We start from the raw sequence: 19,993 nt of genomic DNA on the forward strand, positions 1-19,993 counted from the left end.
ATATATATATATATATATATATATATATATATGTATATATATAAAGAAGTGAAATGTGAGCAAAATACGAGTGCTCAGATTTTATATTGACTATGCTTGGAAACATTATTATCGATTAAGATAAGTAGCGATAAAAACTACATGAAGTGAGTCATCAATGACGCCACGCTTATAACTGCAGCTCTACTATATTTTTAAAGTATGCTGCTTTTCCTTGCAGGGTGGGTGATGGCAGTTGAAAACAGCTATTAACAACTATTTTACCTTTGCTAAACGAAACGACCAGTTAGAAATATTTAATAAGAGGCTATTAACATATTCTTATACCAACCGTTACTTCCCAACATTTTGACCAAAAATTTTTGAATTTCGTTGAATTCCAACAAGTAATTGTCCAGAAAAACAATCTTCGCAAAGAAATCTATTCAAAAGCAAACGATAAACACCATTATCTTCGTCCATCATCCAACTATAATAGAAAATATTGCATTCAGAACAGAAAGGGATCATGTGTGGTAGGGATTTATTAAGATAAACGAAAGAAAATGACAACGAAAAGTGCAAATCTAGTTTCTATCTAGCCCAAGCGCTTCCACTCTAAATGAATACAATATACACACAAGACAAGCAGAAAGCATAAAATGCGATGAGGTTAAAAATTCTACATGACTATTTCTACAGGAATAAAAGCTTGAAGGTTTTGATGTTTCAACTACTTGGCTTCAACTTCATGCTGATGCTGAAACAGTGTTATACATATCGATGAGTCATAAAGCCATCTGTTTTCTTTTTCTTTTAAATTTGCGTAACGAAAATTATATCCCGGTTATTTCATTGCTTTAGAAGTAATTATTGGTAATTGGGAGACTAATAAGCAAATTAAAATAATTATTCAAATTAAAATGTGCCGACTGCAAAAAGATGATTATATTTGTTGGTGGCTGTTATTTTCTAGTCTTCTTGGTTTCAATGTTCTAAGGCGGCGAATCCATTAAGATTCCTTTTCTTTCCTGGTTTCGGAACTCCAGTTGCGGTTTTGATCGATTCGATAGGTGTTGCATCACTGAATGTGTGGTCACGGAAAGAAAAGTGTTCTACAAGTGAAATTCTGTACAGATTCTTTGTATCCAATCAGATCTGCGAAGAATGATCCCTATGTGTAACGTTTCAGTTTCTCTGACATACTGAAGTCTATATTCTCGGTTTTGCATGTTCTGTTTGGACCATGTATGTTCAGTTTGTCCGTAGACGTTGTGCTAGAAAAGGTGCTAATCTTTATCATATATTGACAGGTCTTGCACCTTTTATCACCACAGGGGTCAGATTTCCTATGGTGGTCTTGGTTAGTGATTGGCGTTAGATTCGCCCTGACTTGAATGTCTTCGAGGTTTTTTGGTGTACGGTAGGCTACTACTGGTTTGCTCGGGAAGATTAACATTAATGTGTCATACAATAACATGCCATATGCAGTAGAGCTACGAGTTCACACGAGACATGTCGAGTCTTCTAAAATAAACAACTTTATAAATGAGGAGATTTTAGCTCACATATTTTAGTCTGTTGTGTCAATAGGTACACATGCATAGACTAATAACCATACAATACTAATTCATTTACAATTATTTTCTTTGGTCTTTTCTTTCATCTGGTCATTCTTTTTATTAATTTATGTATTTAGGTATTATCAATGAAGCACTCAATGCAAACAGAGGAAACCCCAACTTTAACGATGTCTGTAGTTCATTCAAATAGTCAGTAGTTAGAAACATATCCATCATATATACGCATACATAGATGATTGCACTTGACGATTACTCGTTGTAGCTGATCCTGCACTCATAAAGATTTCTTGTTTCGTAAATTTGTTTTTCGAACGTTGTATGCACCTTCTTAACAGTTAAAAAGTTTTTTTCTTCAGTTATTTCCTTACAATTACCACTTTGCGTTGCTTATTGTATGTTTACAGTCTTCAGTCGTACTGACAAAATAGTACTGCTATATTTTATTCTGCGAAATCAAATTTCTTTTTTAGTTATCTGATCCATCTATAAAAATAGAAATGGTACAGGTAGGTGTAGATAATTTTGGTTTTACATTTCATGACCCTGTTTACGATGAGGATAATACGAGGAACAAACTATGCTATAATTAACGGTCTAATTATATCAAATAATTTCTTTGAAAATAAATTTGAACTCATACATCTGAAGTTTTAGTTAATGCATGCAAAGAATTTTGTTGAACACAGTTTAACATAGTTCATAACATCAATTATATAGATCTAACTAAAAACTGAGAGAGAAACATAGAAGAGCTAAAACAAATGTTTGAAGAGAAAATTATTATAATTGCTTCAATTAATACAAATATAGTTATTATTTAAGCAAATCTTGTTCTATCCATATCTAATACGTAACAGATTTAACAGGAGGTTCTACAGGAATTAGTGCTGATGACTGAGGTCGAGACACAAGTTCAGAATGGATGAACACTTGTGCCATCTGTACCAACTATCCATAAAGGGTATTAACAGCATTGTCTCGTGTCACTGGTAGTATTAAAATTATTAATACATACTTTTAACAGTAAATTATACTAGATTATGCATTCATATTGATTACAAATGATTGTTGTACATTTATCTTTGTATTTTTAACCATGATTACAACGAAACTGTCACCATTTTTTTTATTGTACACATAAATGTTACGTCTTACCATTGTTATTTTTTATAGACAATATTCCACCTTTTGCCGAATTGCTATAGACTTCATTCTTTACAAAAGTCGGCATGTAGAGTATTATTCAATACTAACCGAAATATATCGCATGACTTGTTCAAGTTGTTGTTGAAGCCATTAATGCTACCGATTTTCCCACCATATCAATCGGTAATAAAAGATATACCATCAATCTAACCTTGTTCAGGCAAATTAAATTCTTAAATTTTCTTGAACATTGGAAACAGAAACTGTGTAACATAGTATGCCTCAAACCTGAACACCAAAATGCATAATACCTTTATTCCTTCTTCAGTCCTACTAGTCTTATCTTGCAGAAATAAAAAAGCCTGTCGCCTGTACCCATTGAGTAAGTTCGTCAGCGGACAATTTCTGCCCACGATTTAACAATACCCGCTCAATAATTTAATGACGTTTCGAAGACTTTAACGCATTAGGACGTAAGCTTTCCAATATTTGGATGAACTGTCCATCACGAAACATATATTTATTTTTTCCATTATTGTATTTCCGGTTATGCGGAATGTTAAAGTTATTACATACTATTGTATATTATCGCAGAGTTATGTTCGTTGCTGGTTGCCTTCAAAGCTATCTCATCAAGTTCTGGTTTTGCACTTTCATACACCAATTTTCAGATATATCAGTAGGCATTAAACCAGAATGCTAAACCTCGATCTGATAAATTGCAGTAGGACATTTCGCATCTGGCTGTTGCCATCCATACGATTCAGTGTACTTCATTCTGCCAAAATTTCATATCAAAATGTGGTTTGTGTCTAAGAATGGAGTCATCTGTGTCAAGTCTTCAACTGCATGTATCACAACTTTTAATGGTTTGTTTACAAAATGTTTATTTTCAGTGTAGCAATTTCATTTCCTTAAATATTTGCTCAATGTTTTCGTTAACTTTAGCATAAAAATCAAATTTTCATACTTCATTTGAATCATAAACATTAGCACATTTACTCTATTGTTTGTATGCTTGATTATCATACTGCTTATTTATCTTCCCATTATCTTGTATTTTTCTGTATTCGAGCTTGAGTATGTTCATAATTTTCTGTCTCATATATCTGTATTCATTATTCTTTACATTATGACTAAAATAATTTTTCGTTATGATTGTACTATACATAGACCCAGATCTGATGCCATCTTTTTCTATCTTCATATACTAATATGCAGACGAACTTCCATTCCATCTGCTTGTATTGCATATAAATTATAAATCTAGACGTCAGCGAGAGAAATGGCGCTAACAGCCGATCCATAGCAGCGCTGCTTCAAAAAAAAAGCTTGGTCGCATACTGAAATGACTTTATTTTCTCATGAATACTCCATTGACAGTTTCCACCCCCAGAGTTAGATAGCGAAGTTAGGAAGATGAGAAATCAAATTCGTGATTCATTTAACAACAGATGGAATAAAAAGTATTGGATTAAAAAGGAAAACCTCATGCAAAGAAGCATCAAGGTTATTGCTCAAGCTTTTATTGTTTTGTAATATCTGAGTTTAAATGCTGCATCAGTCCGTGACAGAATTTCCGAGCCACGTATGTGTTCCATGTGGCCAAAAGAATGACGATGAGACGAATAACATTCAATATGAGCTTAAATACATTTAAATATTGTCACAAAGTAAATTATAACTTTAATGATTGCGAAGCTTTCAGATGAATAGAGGAGGTCCGTGGAAGAATTTGGTCCTTTGTCTGGTCTAAACTCTCTTAAAATGTCTTGTACATTTTACACCACCTCCTGTCATGAGCTGAAATTAAAATATATATTTGCTAAGATAATACTGGCTGCATTTACAATGTTACACTATTCATGATATAATTTTAGGATATGCTACAAGGCTTTATTAAGTAAGGTAAGTCTCCTAACAGACTCGTCAGATATCAATTTTAAACTGCGAAACTAATTAGCAATCAAAATTCATCGCTGTTTAAAATTGATGCATTTTACGATTTTTTAAAATATGGTTGTCTATTTCCTTAGATGGTGATATTATTAAGTTTTTATCATGTATTTCGTAAAAACAAATTGTTTGATATTTTTAAACCTGAAGCACGAGCATCGTTCATATGAGTTTCATCAATGCTGCTACTTAGAAAGAATGGCTGCTTTTATAAAATGACATTTTTATATATACAGGCTTGTAAAATACAAAATGGCATGCAATTCATTCACACAAGCCTAATGGCGTTGAAAAATAGTCATTCTCAATAAGATTATACTGCTTTATTACTAAGTTCTGTTTTTTGTGTTTCTATTTAAACTTTATAAGATATATAAAAGACCCGACGAAGACTTTCATCTAGATATAAAAACGGGATAATTTAGTCTAGAACTTTAAGCTTATCCAAACTTTCGACACTTACAAACTTACAAACTTAGTCCTTTATGACTAAAATCCATAATTGATGGAGCCATACAACAAATCCTAACCTACAGGTCGACCTAATAATTTCTCAAACTCACAATGGTCATTTCAACCCCGCTGACCAGACAAAGTTAGCCAGTTATGGCTACTACCCAGAATAGATTCCGCCTTGAAGCAGTCCTAAACTACAGGTCAAGATAATAGTTACTGAAACTTGCCATGGTCATTTCATCTCCTATGACTATTCTCTCGGTGATACTGTCAAATGTGTCTCCTTTCTGGATTTCCATCAGCTTATCGCCCTCGTTGTAAAATATCACCTGTTTATAGTTAATTAAGAGTGTATAAATTGAGATTGCTGCTAATATGAAAATGGATCTTGAATAAGTAAAATGTAGCATGTAAATAAAGCATAAGAAGCAATCTGAAATTAAATGAAATATCTTTGTAAACAATGGTGGTACCAAATTAAAATTTTAATTAATAGTTTCTGATATTATGTCGAAGTTAAAATTTAGCCTCTATTTGCAAGATGTTATAAAAGTCATAAGGTCACAAGCTTTTTTTACATCCGATTTGTCAGTTTAACTCCTTAAATTATTACTGTGAGTAATGATTAGACTTAGACTGTAAAATTATTTATGATTTGCATAATGTAAAACTAAACATACATTACAAAATTATTCATGATATTAACAGACAACAAATTACATTTGGGGGGAAGGAAGAAGGGACTCGATAATAGAAGGGACATAATAATCTAGATCTCTCCGCCATGGCACCCCCGCCATTAAATTAAACCTTCACTCAATATTTCGAGTAATGTCTATCAATCCAAACCGGAGAATCTCACGAAATGAATAATGCAACATTGTGATTGGTTAAAATGTTTTCGAGTAAAGTTTTATAACGGAGGAGTCAGAATCAAGGACTCTTAAACTAAACTTTATATATTCAAATTTACTGAACTTCAATTTATTGTTATTTTTATTTCACAGCGCTAAAATGATTTTTACTTTATATGTATGTACCAAGCTACATCTTCCTCACCAATAAATCGTTGAGGTTTGTTAGAATCTGTAGCAAGAATTTTTATACCGAATAATAGAGTGTACTTGACCTAAGAATAATTTGATAAGGATTGAGTACTGAGCTGGAATGGTCCAAGCTTTGTTTATGATTATGTCTCAGTGGGTATACCTTGACTGGTCTACCGTCAAGTGTTGTGCTGTCAAATTCCTGTCCCAATTTGAACTTGATCTCCCTCTCTCCGTTTTGGGTCCAAATTATGATGGACCAATTATCCCCATTGGTGAAAAATTCGGTAGTCATTTTGGACCCGGCACCTAGGACCTTATTAGCAATCTTCCGTTTCTCTTCTTCCACACCTATTTGATAAGAAAACAAAATGGTTTTTATACTCAGTTGCTTTGGTGGTAAAATTGTGTTAGTTCAAAGGCAAAAGGGGGTCTTATTCATATTTGACAAGTTAGAGTTTTGTAAAAACACTGTTAGTAGAGGAAGTATTCTTTATTATAGTTGATTTTTTTTAACATACCGTTATGATGGATCTGTTGTTATGTCTTGAAATTAAACAATCAGGTTCAGGTTCATTCCTCGCCTTGTCTCAGGTGGCACATAAACGTCTGCAGCCCTACAGACGATGATGTTCCATGTCAGGCTGCATTCCTTCATCTCTTTCCCTATTGTCGTCCTCCAAGTTTCCTTCGGCCGACCTCTCGTTCGTATTCCATCTACAGTCTAGATGATGCCTGTCCTTGGATGTGCATGCTGTGATATTCGGTATACATATCCCAGCCATAGCCATTTTCTTTTCTTCACGTTGTGGAAATGAGACGTTGATTCTGTCCTTTGATTAAGGTCTTGATTTTGTATCTGTTTGGCTAAAAGATGCAAAGAATCTTCCTTAGACATATTGTTTAGAGGACGTCAGGCTTATGTGATATTCTTAATGTTAGCATCCAACATTCAAAACAGTAGCACTCTGATGACTTTGCTTCGGTAAATCCTCAAGATGGTCTCTATCCAATATCGTTTGGGATATTTCTCTGAGGATCGTTGGGGTTTGCGTATCGTCTGACTTCAGCAGATTTGGTAAGATGCTGTTCTTACCAGAAACACCCTGAATTATGGGAACTTTGCTGATTTCTCTGATTTCTGATTCAATAGTGTCCTCCTGACTGATGTCATGGTCCTATTCGGCTTCTGGGATCAAGGCTGTAACACGTGGGTCTGGTGTGTCCAGTACCTTCCATCTTGCCAATTTCTCACTCTCATCGGAGTGGGATTCTCAATCTTCATTCTTCAGAGCTAAGTTTTGATCTGTCGTGTAGTCTCCTTTAAACGTATTTGTGATCTATTACAGAGTCTTCAATTCTTATCTCTTTGTTGCATGTCCAGTTTCTGCATTGGGCTGTTCAATGCAGTGCCGCGTGTGATTTCTGGCTCTGTTTTTCATATATCTGTTATTGAAAGAGTGGTATTGGAAAATCCTGTCTTTCAGCTCGGGTAAGTTTGCCTCCATTAGGAGTTTCTTGATTTGTGTTCTTTCTTCAATAGTAGTCCAGTTTAACTGGAAGATCCAACCCTCTTTACATGCTTTCCTGTCGCTGAGAACCTTCTCCCCAGTTTATCTCATGACTATTGAAAGAATTGACAGTCATTTCCTTTTCATTGCGACATGGGTCTAGTAGGAAAATATTACGATGTAGAACCGTATGGCTGTATATAAAAGAGTAGACGTTGATATTCTTATTTCTGATGGTCTTGGTTTAATATCAGTCTGCAGATGTGTATAATGTTGTGTTTGGATATAATTTGAGAGGAAACCATTTGTTTCGATTATTTATTGGAATTACAAAGTGTTCATTGATCTGAACTTAAATATTATTGTGGGATCATTCTGGGTTAATTCAAAGGAGTTCTGCATAATGGCATTGTCATACAACAAGACTATTAGCACATAAGCACTTTCGAGGCTAATGCCCACCAGAACACTGGAGAATCTGGAATTAAATCTGAACACTATTGATGTAACATTTTAAGAGTATTGTGGATTTAGCTCATAAAATTGTACGTTCATCTTAAAGTTTTCATTTTATAACTTAGAGAACTGAATTATGTGTTGTTACGTTTTACTAAACGTATTAGTTTTGCTTCATTTTGGTACGTAGTTTAGGACTATATATTTGTAACAAGGTAGTGTCTCCACTTGCCGTTGTTCAGCGCTCGGGCTATCTTGTCATCTTGTAAATTGGCTTATGCTGGAAACGAGTCCTTTCTATAATAAGAGTGAATGTCCTCACATAGATCATGACATCTTTCACTATCATTTATTTGTCCTATTCCGTGTCTACCTCTGAACCGCTCCCTGTTTGTGTTGTTAACGTTAAAGTCGCCAATGACGACTAGTAAGGCACGCCCTGGAAGATTTTGTCAGCAGCTTAGTGCAAGCGTAGAAGACATCTTTTCCTTCATCGTCAGCGTCAGTAATAGAACACGTCCATTTGGAGCTGTCTTTCTCAAAACAAGATAGGTTTATTGTAATAAAGGTTGCTGACTCGGCAAGTAAGATGGAACAAGAGCAGTGTGCCAGACCATGTCTTTCTCTGCTTCAGTCTTAAGAGAGGTTGAGTAATAGGAAAATGGTGTGCCAAGCATACACGATGTGATGGGAACAGTTATGGGCCTGTGGTGTGTGTGTGTGTGTGTGTGTGTGTGTGATTCGACTGGAATTGTGCAAAACTAATTTTAAAACAATGCGTGATCTAAACAGAAATTTGCTTCAAATAATATTTCTTATCTGCTTATATGACAACCTTCTTCTCTTCTTCTTCTTCTTCTTCTTCTTCATAATAATAATAATAATAATAATAATAATAATAATAATAATAATAATAATGATTATAATAATAATATTTGAGACAGTAGTCCAATGGCAAAAATCAGCAATTTTTCATTGAAGATATGATAAAAAATATTAAAATAAGAATGTGATCCATTGATCAATTACTGATAAATCACTGCTGCATGCAAAGTGAAACTCTTCTTTCAAGATTCTGTTGTTACTACTAGCGATATTTCTAATGATTACACGCTCTTGATAAGCAAATTATGTTAACATTGTTATATTTTCAACATTCCCGACCCCTTGTGGCGTTTATCGTGACGCATTAAAAATTTAAATTCATTGTTGTAAAAGACCTTTCACCGGGTCATTGTAAAACGTGAAAAATTAGTTTATATAGGATAGCGGTACAAGTTCATACAATAGGATTTGAAGGCAATATTTTTACATCTGTAGAACATGTTTTAAAAGACCGTACAATGCCGGATTACCAAATAAGCAGAGTACGCACTGGCCTAGGGGCACCGCGACAACGGATCAAAATAATATTGATTAGGAGATAATTTGCATGGGGGGCCCCAAGATTTCGACTGCCTAATGGCCCAAGGGCTTCCACAAGGTTTACTCCGGCAACGACACCGTAACTATATATTTACTCGTTCTAAATACAATAATAATGTCTTTGTATCTCGTTATTATCTGACAAATCTGAACAAATGATGTGCCCGAGGTACCTATGCTCATTGACAAACGGCAGCCTTTCGTCGCGACGTCTACCCTCAGGTACGGACACATTGTTTTTAGATTTTGTGGTTGGAGACATATACATATGGTCGTATTTGTGTTGTACTCGTTATCAGATGCTAATACGAAACTGGCACATAATTTTAATAATGTTCGTAATCCACAAGTATATGGGCTAAGTCAAGACGTATCTTCATCAAAACTGACGTTATTCCTAATTAAACGACCGATTTTGCAGCCATTATAAGACATGTTTGAATTACGAATGAGGGCATCACTAATGGTCAACATGAACACAAAGGACTGTTTTACATAACATAGTGGGGCCCCGAGTGGCCGAGTGGTCTAAAGCGCTCACCGTTCTGGATCACTGCCATCTCACCTCTGTCTGCGTGGGTTCGAGTCCAAGGCTCGGCTAGCGTGGGTATGTGGGAAAGCCTGCCAGTAGCTTCTCGTGGGTTGGTGGTTCTTCCCTGGGTTTTCCAGGGTTCTTCCTCCACCAGTTATAGCCTATCTTGTGCTGAAAAATGGCGTTAAACCCTAGAACAACAACATAACATGGTTTACTCTGGTATATACACATTACAAATCAGCATATCTGTCATGTCCATGTAACGCCTTTTCCCATCTACAGTCAAGGTCACACTTCTTTTACATCTTTACCACTGTCTAAATACTCTGATTCAGTTCTTGGTAGATTTCATACAGTAACGGTGAAGACAGTTTGCCTATGATATGACACTTGTATTACGTACAGAATTCGCATATCCTTTTATACACCGATGACCCGCGTTAGTCAAAATATAATGATGTAACCATGACATTGTTGTAATTAGTTGGATCAGTACCAAGTAACTCTCTCTCTCTCTCTCTCTCTCTCTCTCTCTCTCTCTCTCTCTCTATATATATATATATATATATATATATATATATATATATATATATATATATATATATATATATATATATATAAATTGACTGAGTATTTAAAAATATTGGTCATGAGTGCATGTGGCATAGATTGCCAGAGCTTGCGAGGCCATCCAACGCCACACGAATGAAGGCCCAATATTTTTCGATATTCAGCCAATAACCTTTCAATTACATAATTAAAAACAATCATATTAATCATTATGTTTTATTAAAGGAAAAATACAATTGCAACAATACAATTATGTTGTTTTGTTTCATATTTTACGTGTTCTTTATTTTTTGAATTAAAACCGAGCACTGCCCATTAATATTCCTTGTTTTACTATTATGAACGCGCATTTCAGCTATGAACAAAACTTAGCACCCTAAACAGAAAGAAAAAGAAAAACAACGTATTATTGATACGAAAAACAATTGATGAAATATTTTGTGTTCTGTGATCTGCATCATTTTATTTAGTGGTACTCCAGCTTTTGAGAGCGTGGTAGCTGTTGTTTTCCTGACGTTGTGATTCGCGATTTTATTAGGTCCCGTATTTTCACCAGCAACGTTCATCGACGTCCCCAATGTATTGTGTCCCATCGATCTTGCGAAATTCATTAAAATAAGGATCGATATTCATTTGAAATCGCTGTGTTTCACGATATTCCAAGTACGGTATACAACTTAATCGGAGTGAATAAAAGTACACAGTTTTCGTTACACGCTCATGCACCTGATAATTGATACATTGTATCAAAGGTTGGAACGGTGTGCTCTCTCTTTCTCTTTCTATCTCTCTCTCTCTCATTTGTACTTTTTTTTCTTGCAATTTTAAGTTCTTGGATGTTGTTATATTAATGGCTTCTTTATTTAATTTTGGTGGAGGCTACATTATATAATTACTTTAAAATTTCAATCATTTTTTTTAAATACCTAACCGTCACATTTGCGTATATAAATCAAATGTTCATTAAGATAGTCATTCAGTAGATCCGGGTTGATGTTTTCCTTTGTCCTATGCTCTCTCTTCACATTCCATAACCATAGCTGAATTTTTTTTTTACAATTCACTGCGCCGCCACTTCATGGTATTGCGCTTTTTCTGATTTTATGTGATATTTTCCGCGTCACCTGGATTTATTTGTAGATCTAGTTCCTTCACCTTTACCTATTCTTCAAACATTTAAATATATAAACGTAACTGTTCTGGACTCGTCTCAGGTACACCATTCGAAACGTTAAAAATTCTTGACGCAGTCAGCGTTCGTTGCCATTTTTATTTTGACAGACAAAAATAGTTCTTCGAACGCGGGCACGTTATGGCCATATAAGGAAGCGCTGAATATTTGTTTTACTTGACTCTGGTCAAGTTCATATATATGATGATATTTGTTTCATGCAGTACAGAAATACTTTTACCAAGATAATGTACATAGTCTTCATTTGCATCTCCATCATCTGTAGGTAAATACGCATTAAGAAGTACTCAGTAACACTGCATATATACTCTAAGCATACTATCCGTGGGTAACCAAACGTAAGCACTTTTACGTATGGCCTCAATGCCTTCTTCCACAATGTAGTGGCACAACTGCTGGATCGTCCAACTAGTAACCCTGTACCAGAGTCAAAGGGAATAAAAGTCTGCATAATGGACATCTACTAATTATGTTTATACTTCTATTTTCCATCTGGGTTTCATTCCAAATAACTCGCTCAAGTGTCAGCTAATTTATGGCCTGTATATGATGGAAATCAGTTTATTAATGTCATGGAAATAATTAAATAAAAATGCTTCTTATGAAATTCGTTTAAATGATACAGTTTTCTTTAGAAGTTTATGTTTATATTTGTAGTTGGTCTTCTAGTTAAATTAAGCATACCTCATCCACAGAACATAATATGGTTTCAGCGTTGTTTTTATTTTTTATTATTATTGTTTTCCGAGTAACCAGTGGGTCTCTTTCTTCTGCTTTAATTAAGTATATCACTTGCACGGCACGTGGTAAATTTGAATTTCCCTTGAGGCTCGAGGTCTGTAATTGCATTATTTCTATATCACTACCAAACATCTGTGAGAATATGTATCCTTATCTTGTACAGGCGTTAATATCGACTGGCTTCTTGTATAGTTCTATGTTGTATTACTTAGAATCAGCTATTTAAGGAATGGTTTCAATAAATAAAATAAAATAACAAATAAATATTAATAAATAGATCAATAAAACTAATGGTCCGGTTATGATTCAAATGAAATAATCTGACAGATGTTGTTATGAAGATGCGTAATTGTGACATTTTCTCGCAATCGATACGATTCCAGTAGATACATTTCCAATCAATACACTTCCAATTGATACGTTTCTAATCGATAAATTTCCAATCGATACAATTCTAAATGTGATTTAAAACGCGACGTTAGCTTTTCTATTAATTCTCAGTAAAATGTTAATCAGAGAAAGGAAATTTAACATGCATTGGTATTTTAGAATGATAAAACGCAGATTGGAAAAATGAATATAAACGAGAAAAGATTTCTTAAAAATGGGATGAAGGAAATCATCTAATAATATGTCCACGAATATATTTATTTGTTGTGGAATGTATATATTTCGTAATTTTTTGGTTTTACCTAAAAAAAATACTTGGAACTTTTAGTACGAAATTAATGTGATTTAGTCCATGTTCATTATATTCCAAATGCTTATTGTCATAGACTAAAATCATTGTAATAAATCTTATTCTTATTGTCCATGCATAAAATGAGGGTAATAAAGCTCGTTCTTAATGTATATGACAAAACTGAGTAATAAATTTCTTTCTGTATTTTCATACAATCAAACCTTCCGCAGCTTTTTTCGTCGCTTGCTAAAGAAAAACACAAGACATAAATAGAAGCCATTTTGACTAAGATGAGTGTAATAAAGCTCATTTGTATTGTCCATGATGAAAACGAGTGCTTAATGCTCATTCTTATTGTACACAATTAAAATGAGTGTAATAAAGCTCATTTGTATTGTCCATGACGAAAACGAGTGCTTAATGCTCATTCTTATTGTACACAACTACAATGAGTGTAATAAAGCTCATTTGTATTGTCCATGACAAAAACGAGTGCTTAATGCTCATTCTTATTGTACACAACTAAAATGAGTGTAATAAAGCTCATTTGTATTGTCCATGACGAAAACGAGTGCTTAATGCTCATTCTTATTGTACACAACTAAAATGAGTGTAATAAAGCTCATTTGTATTGTCCATGACGAAAACGAGTGCTTGATGCTCATTCTTATTGTACACAACTAAAATGAGTGTAATAAGTATTACGACTCTGTGGTTTCAAAGTAAGTTACAGAGAAAGAGAAAACCGAAAATTCAACAAATAAATCATGTTGCTGAAATACAAAGTGAAAAATTTAAAATGACTTACAGTATTGTTACATTAAATCCAAAACAGTCTTGAAAGTTCTAGCAGAAGTCCAGAAGTACAGATCATTCCAAGTGAGCACAAGCGATGTTCCGAATGAAGTACAATGTTGAATGTACGTAAGTACTTTTGTCTTGAATTATTTTTTATATGCTGGCAGTCATGATTTATCCCTATGATATAATCTAAATTGTCTTTAAATGAATTTACATTAATTACAAAATAGTTATTTTTGTTCTAAATTCTATGAGCACAATATAATTCCAACGAATAATTAAATAAAATAAATCCTCTCGAAAACTAATTGAACACAAAAAATAACCATCTCCACTACAATTGTTTGAGATAGGAATTATGAATTATGTTGCCCACTAATTTATATAAAATGCAAAGACACAATTTCAGAACCAGGATGAGGGCTATTAGTTCATTGGCAGAACATTACAACTTGTCTAAAAGAACATGTCTTTTAACAGCCAACCAATTAGAAATCAGTTGACAAGAATTTCGAAGGGGAAAACATATTACCTGAACACCAATATCATCGAATTCGTTAACAATATTACTTCTACACTCTTCCAAAAGCAAAAGATACATAAATATATTTACCGAATTTAAGACTGCGGCCCACTAATCTGAAGCTATATAATAAGCTTCAAAAGTGCCCCTTTAGAATCTACAATTACGAATATAAATGAAACACATACTATAGATATAAAGAACATAAAGCTCGTTCTTATTGTCTATGCCTAAATTGAGTCTAGTAAAGCTATTTCTTAATGTCCATGACTAAAATGAATGCAATAAAGCCCATTCTTATTATCTGTGACGAAACTGAGTGTAATAAATCTATTTCTTATTATCCATAGCGGAAGAGAGTGTAATAAAGCTCATTCTTATTGTCCATAACTAAACTAAGATTTTTCTGTATTCTCATACACTTTTTGGTCGCTTAATAGAAACAAACCCAGATAAAACAGAGGCCATTTTGACTAAACTGAGTGTAGTGAAACTCATCCTTATTGTGCATTGCTAAATTGAGTGTAATGAAGCTCATTTGTTTTGCCACGTACTAAAATGAGTGCAATGAAACTCATACTTATTGTCCAGTACTAAATTGAGTGTTATAAAGCTTATCCTTATTGTCCAGTGCTTAAATGTGTGTAATGAAGATTATCCTTATTGTACAATACTTAAATGAGTTTAATGAAACTCATCTGTATTGTCCATTACTAAAACGAGTGTAATGAAGCTCATCTGTATTGTCCAGTACTAAACTGAGTGTTATAAAGCTTATCCTTATTGTCCAATACTTAAATGTGTGTAATGAAGATTATCCTTATTGTACAATACTAAACTGAGTGTAATGAAGCTCATCCTTGTTGTCCGTTACTACAGTGAGTGTAATGAAGCTCATCCTTGTTGTCCGTTACTACAGTGAGTGTAATGAAGCTCACCCTTGTTGTCCGTTACTACAATGAGTGTAATGAAGCTCATCCTTATTGTCCATTACTAAACTGAGTGTAATGAAGCTCATCTGTATTGTCCAGAACTAAACTGAGTGTAATGAAGCTTTTCATTATTGTCCTTTTCTAAAATGAGGGAATAAAGCTCTTTCATCTTTGTTCTACAATCAAAATATCCTCTGTCTATTTTGTCCCATGCCAGAGGAAGACACCAGATATAAATTTTACAAGCGCTGTATTAACTTCGTCAACGTCACAACATTTAAATGCCTTGACAGCAATAATAGCAACGTAAGCAACAGTTTTAGGCTTTTAAAACCAATGATTGATAATATATTACAAACGTGCAGGAATAATATTAAAATTGAAGTGCTGTATTTCATAGATGATCAAAACACCGTCGAGTGTTATTTTCAACATCCATCGTTCTTTGGGGTTCAACTCTTCTTGCAATTAAGTCTAATGTTTTTTGACCTCATTTAAATAAAACTACCGATTTAAGAAGTATCACTAAGATTATCTCAGAGTCTAGTTCAGGTTGAATCTGCATAGATAATTTGTAGAGATCAGTCTATGGGAAATACGTGAAAGGTACTCGTCTTAGAGATTTGTTTATCTCATTCATTGACGATATTAAGATGTCAAAATGTACATGTGGTCAAAATTACGATAGTCTTTAGGATTGTATAAAACTTCATTCTTCCTAATTTATATCAAATTTACTTGCTTGGCCTTAAACTATACATTTGTATGTTGTGCTTTCATTATTAATTTTTTTCAATATTAGTGAACACTCGCTGATCCGTCATGCGCCCCAACGCCACCCCACGGACATTGGGGAGCATCTTTTTTCAGTTTCAATTCGTTTCTTGGCATGACTTTACACTGCACTGCAATGACATCACTAGCAGGGTGATCTAGGCAACACTCAACAACAAACGTCGCGTCTGGAATATTTCGACTAAATGAATGAAAGATACAGCGCAATGAAAGCAAAAAAAGGGAAATTAGCAGGACATGGCGGATAACTCAGTCCCTTGCAACTTTTGACGAAAAAGCCAAAATAGAACTATGTCAGGATATTACAAGTTCTCTGCTGAGTTCATGGTTATAAGTGAGACCAAACTGAGAGTGTGGTCAGTCTTAAATGCTAAATCTGTCAGTACGTACATGAAAATGGGCGTTTTATTTTTTTTCGTTTAGGTCAACTTTCTGAATATCGTTCAGATATCCAGCGTGTGTAAACTGTAGTATTTTATGCTATCATAAGTGAGTTTCCTTCCTTTCAATTGTTTCTCTATTTATTTATGTGTATGCCACTTTAACTAAACACAAACTTGTTTTACCTACGATGAGTTTACAGAACTCATAGACTTGCCTGCATGCACCGACACATCCCCTTCAACTATGTGCACTCCGAAAAAGGGATGGAACCTAGTTGTGGATATTAGAGATTCCTGAGTAGCATACACACTATAATTAACTCATCTAATACACAGAGCAGAAAGGACCACCCTCTAGGATCCAGGGATAGAGCATTCCGCTCAGTCTGGTGTATAATTGTAATTTTCTATATTAACTTGTACGTGCCTTGGTTTTAGAAAAAGCAGTCCGGAGTAATCAATTTAGATGATAGTTAATCACTGGGTCGCCATGTGAGTGTAGCTACTATGAACTAATGCATATATCCACGACTAACTTCTATCGCTTTTCTGTGGGATGTCCATATGGTTGAGAGGATATTTGATTTGCTGCGCGAAGGCACGGTGCTGTGAGCCGTAGTCCACGGACCCGGGCTCAATTCTCCAGCAGCAGGGAGGGCGTACAGACCAGGTGGCTCAGACCAAAATAACCCTTCCAAACAAACTTTTTCCGTAGAACCCTCGGATTGCAAAAATAAACCTTCCTTTGCAAATTAATCAGCAAAATTTCGCCCGGGGATGCATTTTTGGACAAAAAAAAATTTAACAAAATTTTGGGGGGGGGGCAGTAAAATTTATTTGTTATTGCAAATTTGGGTTGCAAATACTAATTTTATTTCACAATAAAACAATATCGTTGAAAATAAGATGAGTCGAAAAGTTAGTAGAGTTGGAGAACCTCATTCTGCCAGATTAGCGCGAGAAGAATTAGCGGCATTAAAGAAGCTTATTCCGACAAAACGATTAATTAAGAAAAAAGTTCGTGAGTACGATGATGAGCAACATCATATTGGTGAAGTATCGTCAAAGTGGTTGAGTCCAGTCACCGGAATTATCGAAGAAGTTGCATACGGCAAACAAAAGAAAGATAAGGAACTTAGAGATCTCGGGTTTATTCCCATGACGAGAGATATCGAGCAACACACTCGAGTTGTTCCTGGTCAACTTGATCAAATTTATCAAGAACAAACACAAGCACATCAGGCACAAGCACAAACACAAGCGCGAGCGCAAACACAAAGGTTGCGAGATGAATTACAGCAGGCACGAACAAAAGTACAGATGCGAGCGCAAACACAAGAGTTGCGAGAAGAATTACAAAAAACACAAGAACAAGCACAAGCACTAGCAGAAGAACAAGCACAAGCACTAGCACAAGCGAAACAAGAAAAGGAAGAACAAATACAAGTATTAGAACAATCGATACAAGAAAAAGAAGAACAAATACAAGCACTAGCACAAGCAAAAAAAGAAGAAGAAGAACAAGCACAAGCACTAGCACAAGCGAAAAAAGAAGAAGAACAAGCACAAGCAAAAAAAGAAGAAGAAGAAGAACAAACAGAAGTAAGGTCAGGTGCAAATAGATTTACCGATGATACTATCGCAAGGATAAAATCGATGAGTCCGGATGATGTTGTAGAATTTACTTCAGAAAATTATGAGAAAACAAAACGAAAAAAAGTTATGAAACCTGGTAAAGCTGAAAACGTGACATTTTCGCAGTGGACAAGGTGGGTATATTATGTGTACAGAGGTGTCAGATTGGTTAAATATAATGATCCAGAATTTTCTGAATTTTTAGATGCCGTTCGTGAATACGAAAGTGAACAAAAAGTTGGTCAGGAACAGGAATTATTACCTTCGCCTAGTGAAATTGAAACCGAACCAGAGGAAGTTCCAAAAATTAAAAAGTCTTTTCCAGCAGCTTTTTTTACTGACGATGCTCTTGAACAATTTAGTGACAAAGATAAATTAATTCAAATAGCTAGATTTGGTCTTGAAGAATCGGCCGAATATTTGAAACCGCAGTATCAACGCGCATATATTTCACTAAATGATTGGATTCGTCAGGTGTATTTTGCTTCTGTGGATAAACCTATTGACAATAACGACCCTGGTTATATAAATTTTGTAGCAAAAATAAATAAATTAGATCGAGAAGAAAAATTTCCACCCAGAAAGCATTATAAAAAATATAAACATAAAGTACCAATACCCAAAGAAAGGGAGGAATCACCACCACCACCAAAAACCGGAAGCGGATATACTATTTGTCCCGACAATGTTGTCAACGACGTATCTCGCCTTGAAATATTAATCGGAGGAAAACGAGCTGGAAATAACTCTCGCGAAATAATCAACGAAGCATCAGATATTTGTCAGCGATTATTTCGTGGTGGTGTGATTGATTCTTATATTTACAAAAAACTTATTGATGAGCTTATCGATTAAAATAACACAATTGGAATAATATGATTATTCACAAACATCAACGCAGACCCAATCAGGTCCGCGTAGTTAATTCTCGATTACCAGTATATAAATACGTCCACGGCAATGGGTTCGGTGATATCATTGGAAGTCTTGTCACGCGAGTAGCACCTAAAGTTGGTCCCGTGATCAAACAATTAGGATTAAAAGCAATAGGAAAGATTGGCGAGACCGCTGTTTCTGGTATTGGCAATTTAGCTAGTAAGGGTTTCAATGCTGTCAAAAGTAAAATATTAAATTTAATACGTAAAAAAAGACCAGTCAAATTACCTATCACTAGAGAGATGCCACCCGAAATTAGCAAAACCATAAATGAAGCAGCAAATAAGAAAATAAATGATCTGGCACAGGAAGTTGCTAAGACGAATATAGCTCATGAAATTGCAAACACAAATCTAGCAAACACAAATCTAGCGCATGAAATTGCAAACACAAATCTAGCGCATGAAATTGCAAACACAAATTTTGGAAATACAAGTTTTGTTTCAGGAGATGGTCTTCGTTTTAGACGATATCATTAGTAATAATGTTTTCACAAGTGTCAAATGAAGTGTTTGACATGGACGAACCTGTGGGCAGAGACACATCAGTGCGAGATTTTCAGTATTTCTCATACGATGTAGTTGAACCAAATATGCCTAATCGCAAGGAAATTCAAGTCCATGATACAACAAGATATTTTCTTCCATCTGAGGCGTATATCGAAGTTGTTGGGATACTTAATAAAACCGATAATACCAACTATGATGCAA

The 19,993-nt window shown here is 34.7% G+C and overlaps 1 protein-coding gene across 1 annotated transcript in view; it reads right to left on the reverse strand.

Moving 5' to 3' along the window:
* Window positions 1-4,047: 4,047 nt before the first annotated feature.
* LOC149777614 (sodium/calcium exchanger regulatory protein 1-like) overlaps window positions 4,048-19,993 on the reverse strand; it is a 48,747-nt gene continuing 32,801 nt past the window's right edge. Inside the window, exons 2-4 of the mRNA XM_089940829.1 lie at window positions 6,330-6,517; window positions 5,348-5,449; window positions 4,048-4,511 (exon numbers count right to left, since the gene is read on the reverse strand). Coding sequence (XP_089796955.1) covers window positions 4,461-4,511; window positions 5,348-5,449; window positions 6,330-6,517 — 341 coding nt within the window. The 3' untranslated portion in view covers window positions 4,048-4,460. The remainder of the gene's footprint in view (window positions 4,512-5,347; window positions 5,450-6,329; window positions 6,518-19,993) is intronic.

This window comes from Sinohyriopsis cumingii, chromosome 18 (assembly GCF_028554795.1).
Source record: "Sinohyriopsis cumingii isolate HCF-2022 chromosome 18, ASM2855479v2, whole genome shotgun sequence".
Classification (NCBI taxonomy): Eukaryota; Metazoa; Mollusca; class Bivalvia; order Unionida; family Unionidae; genus Sinohyriopsis; species Sinohyriopsis cumingii.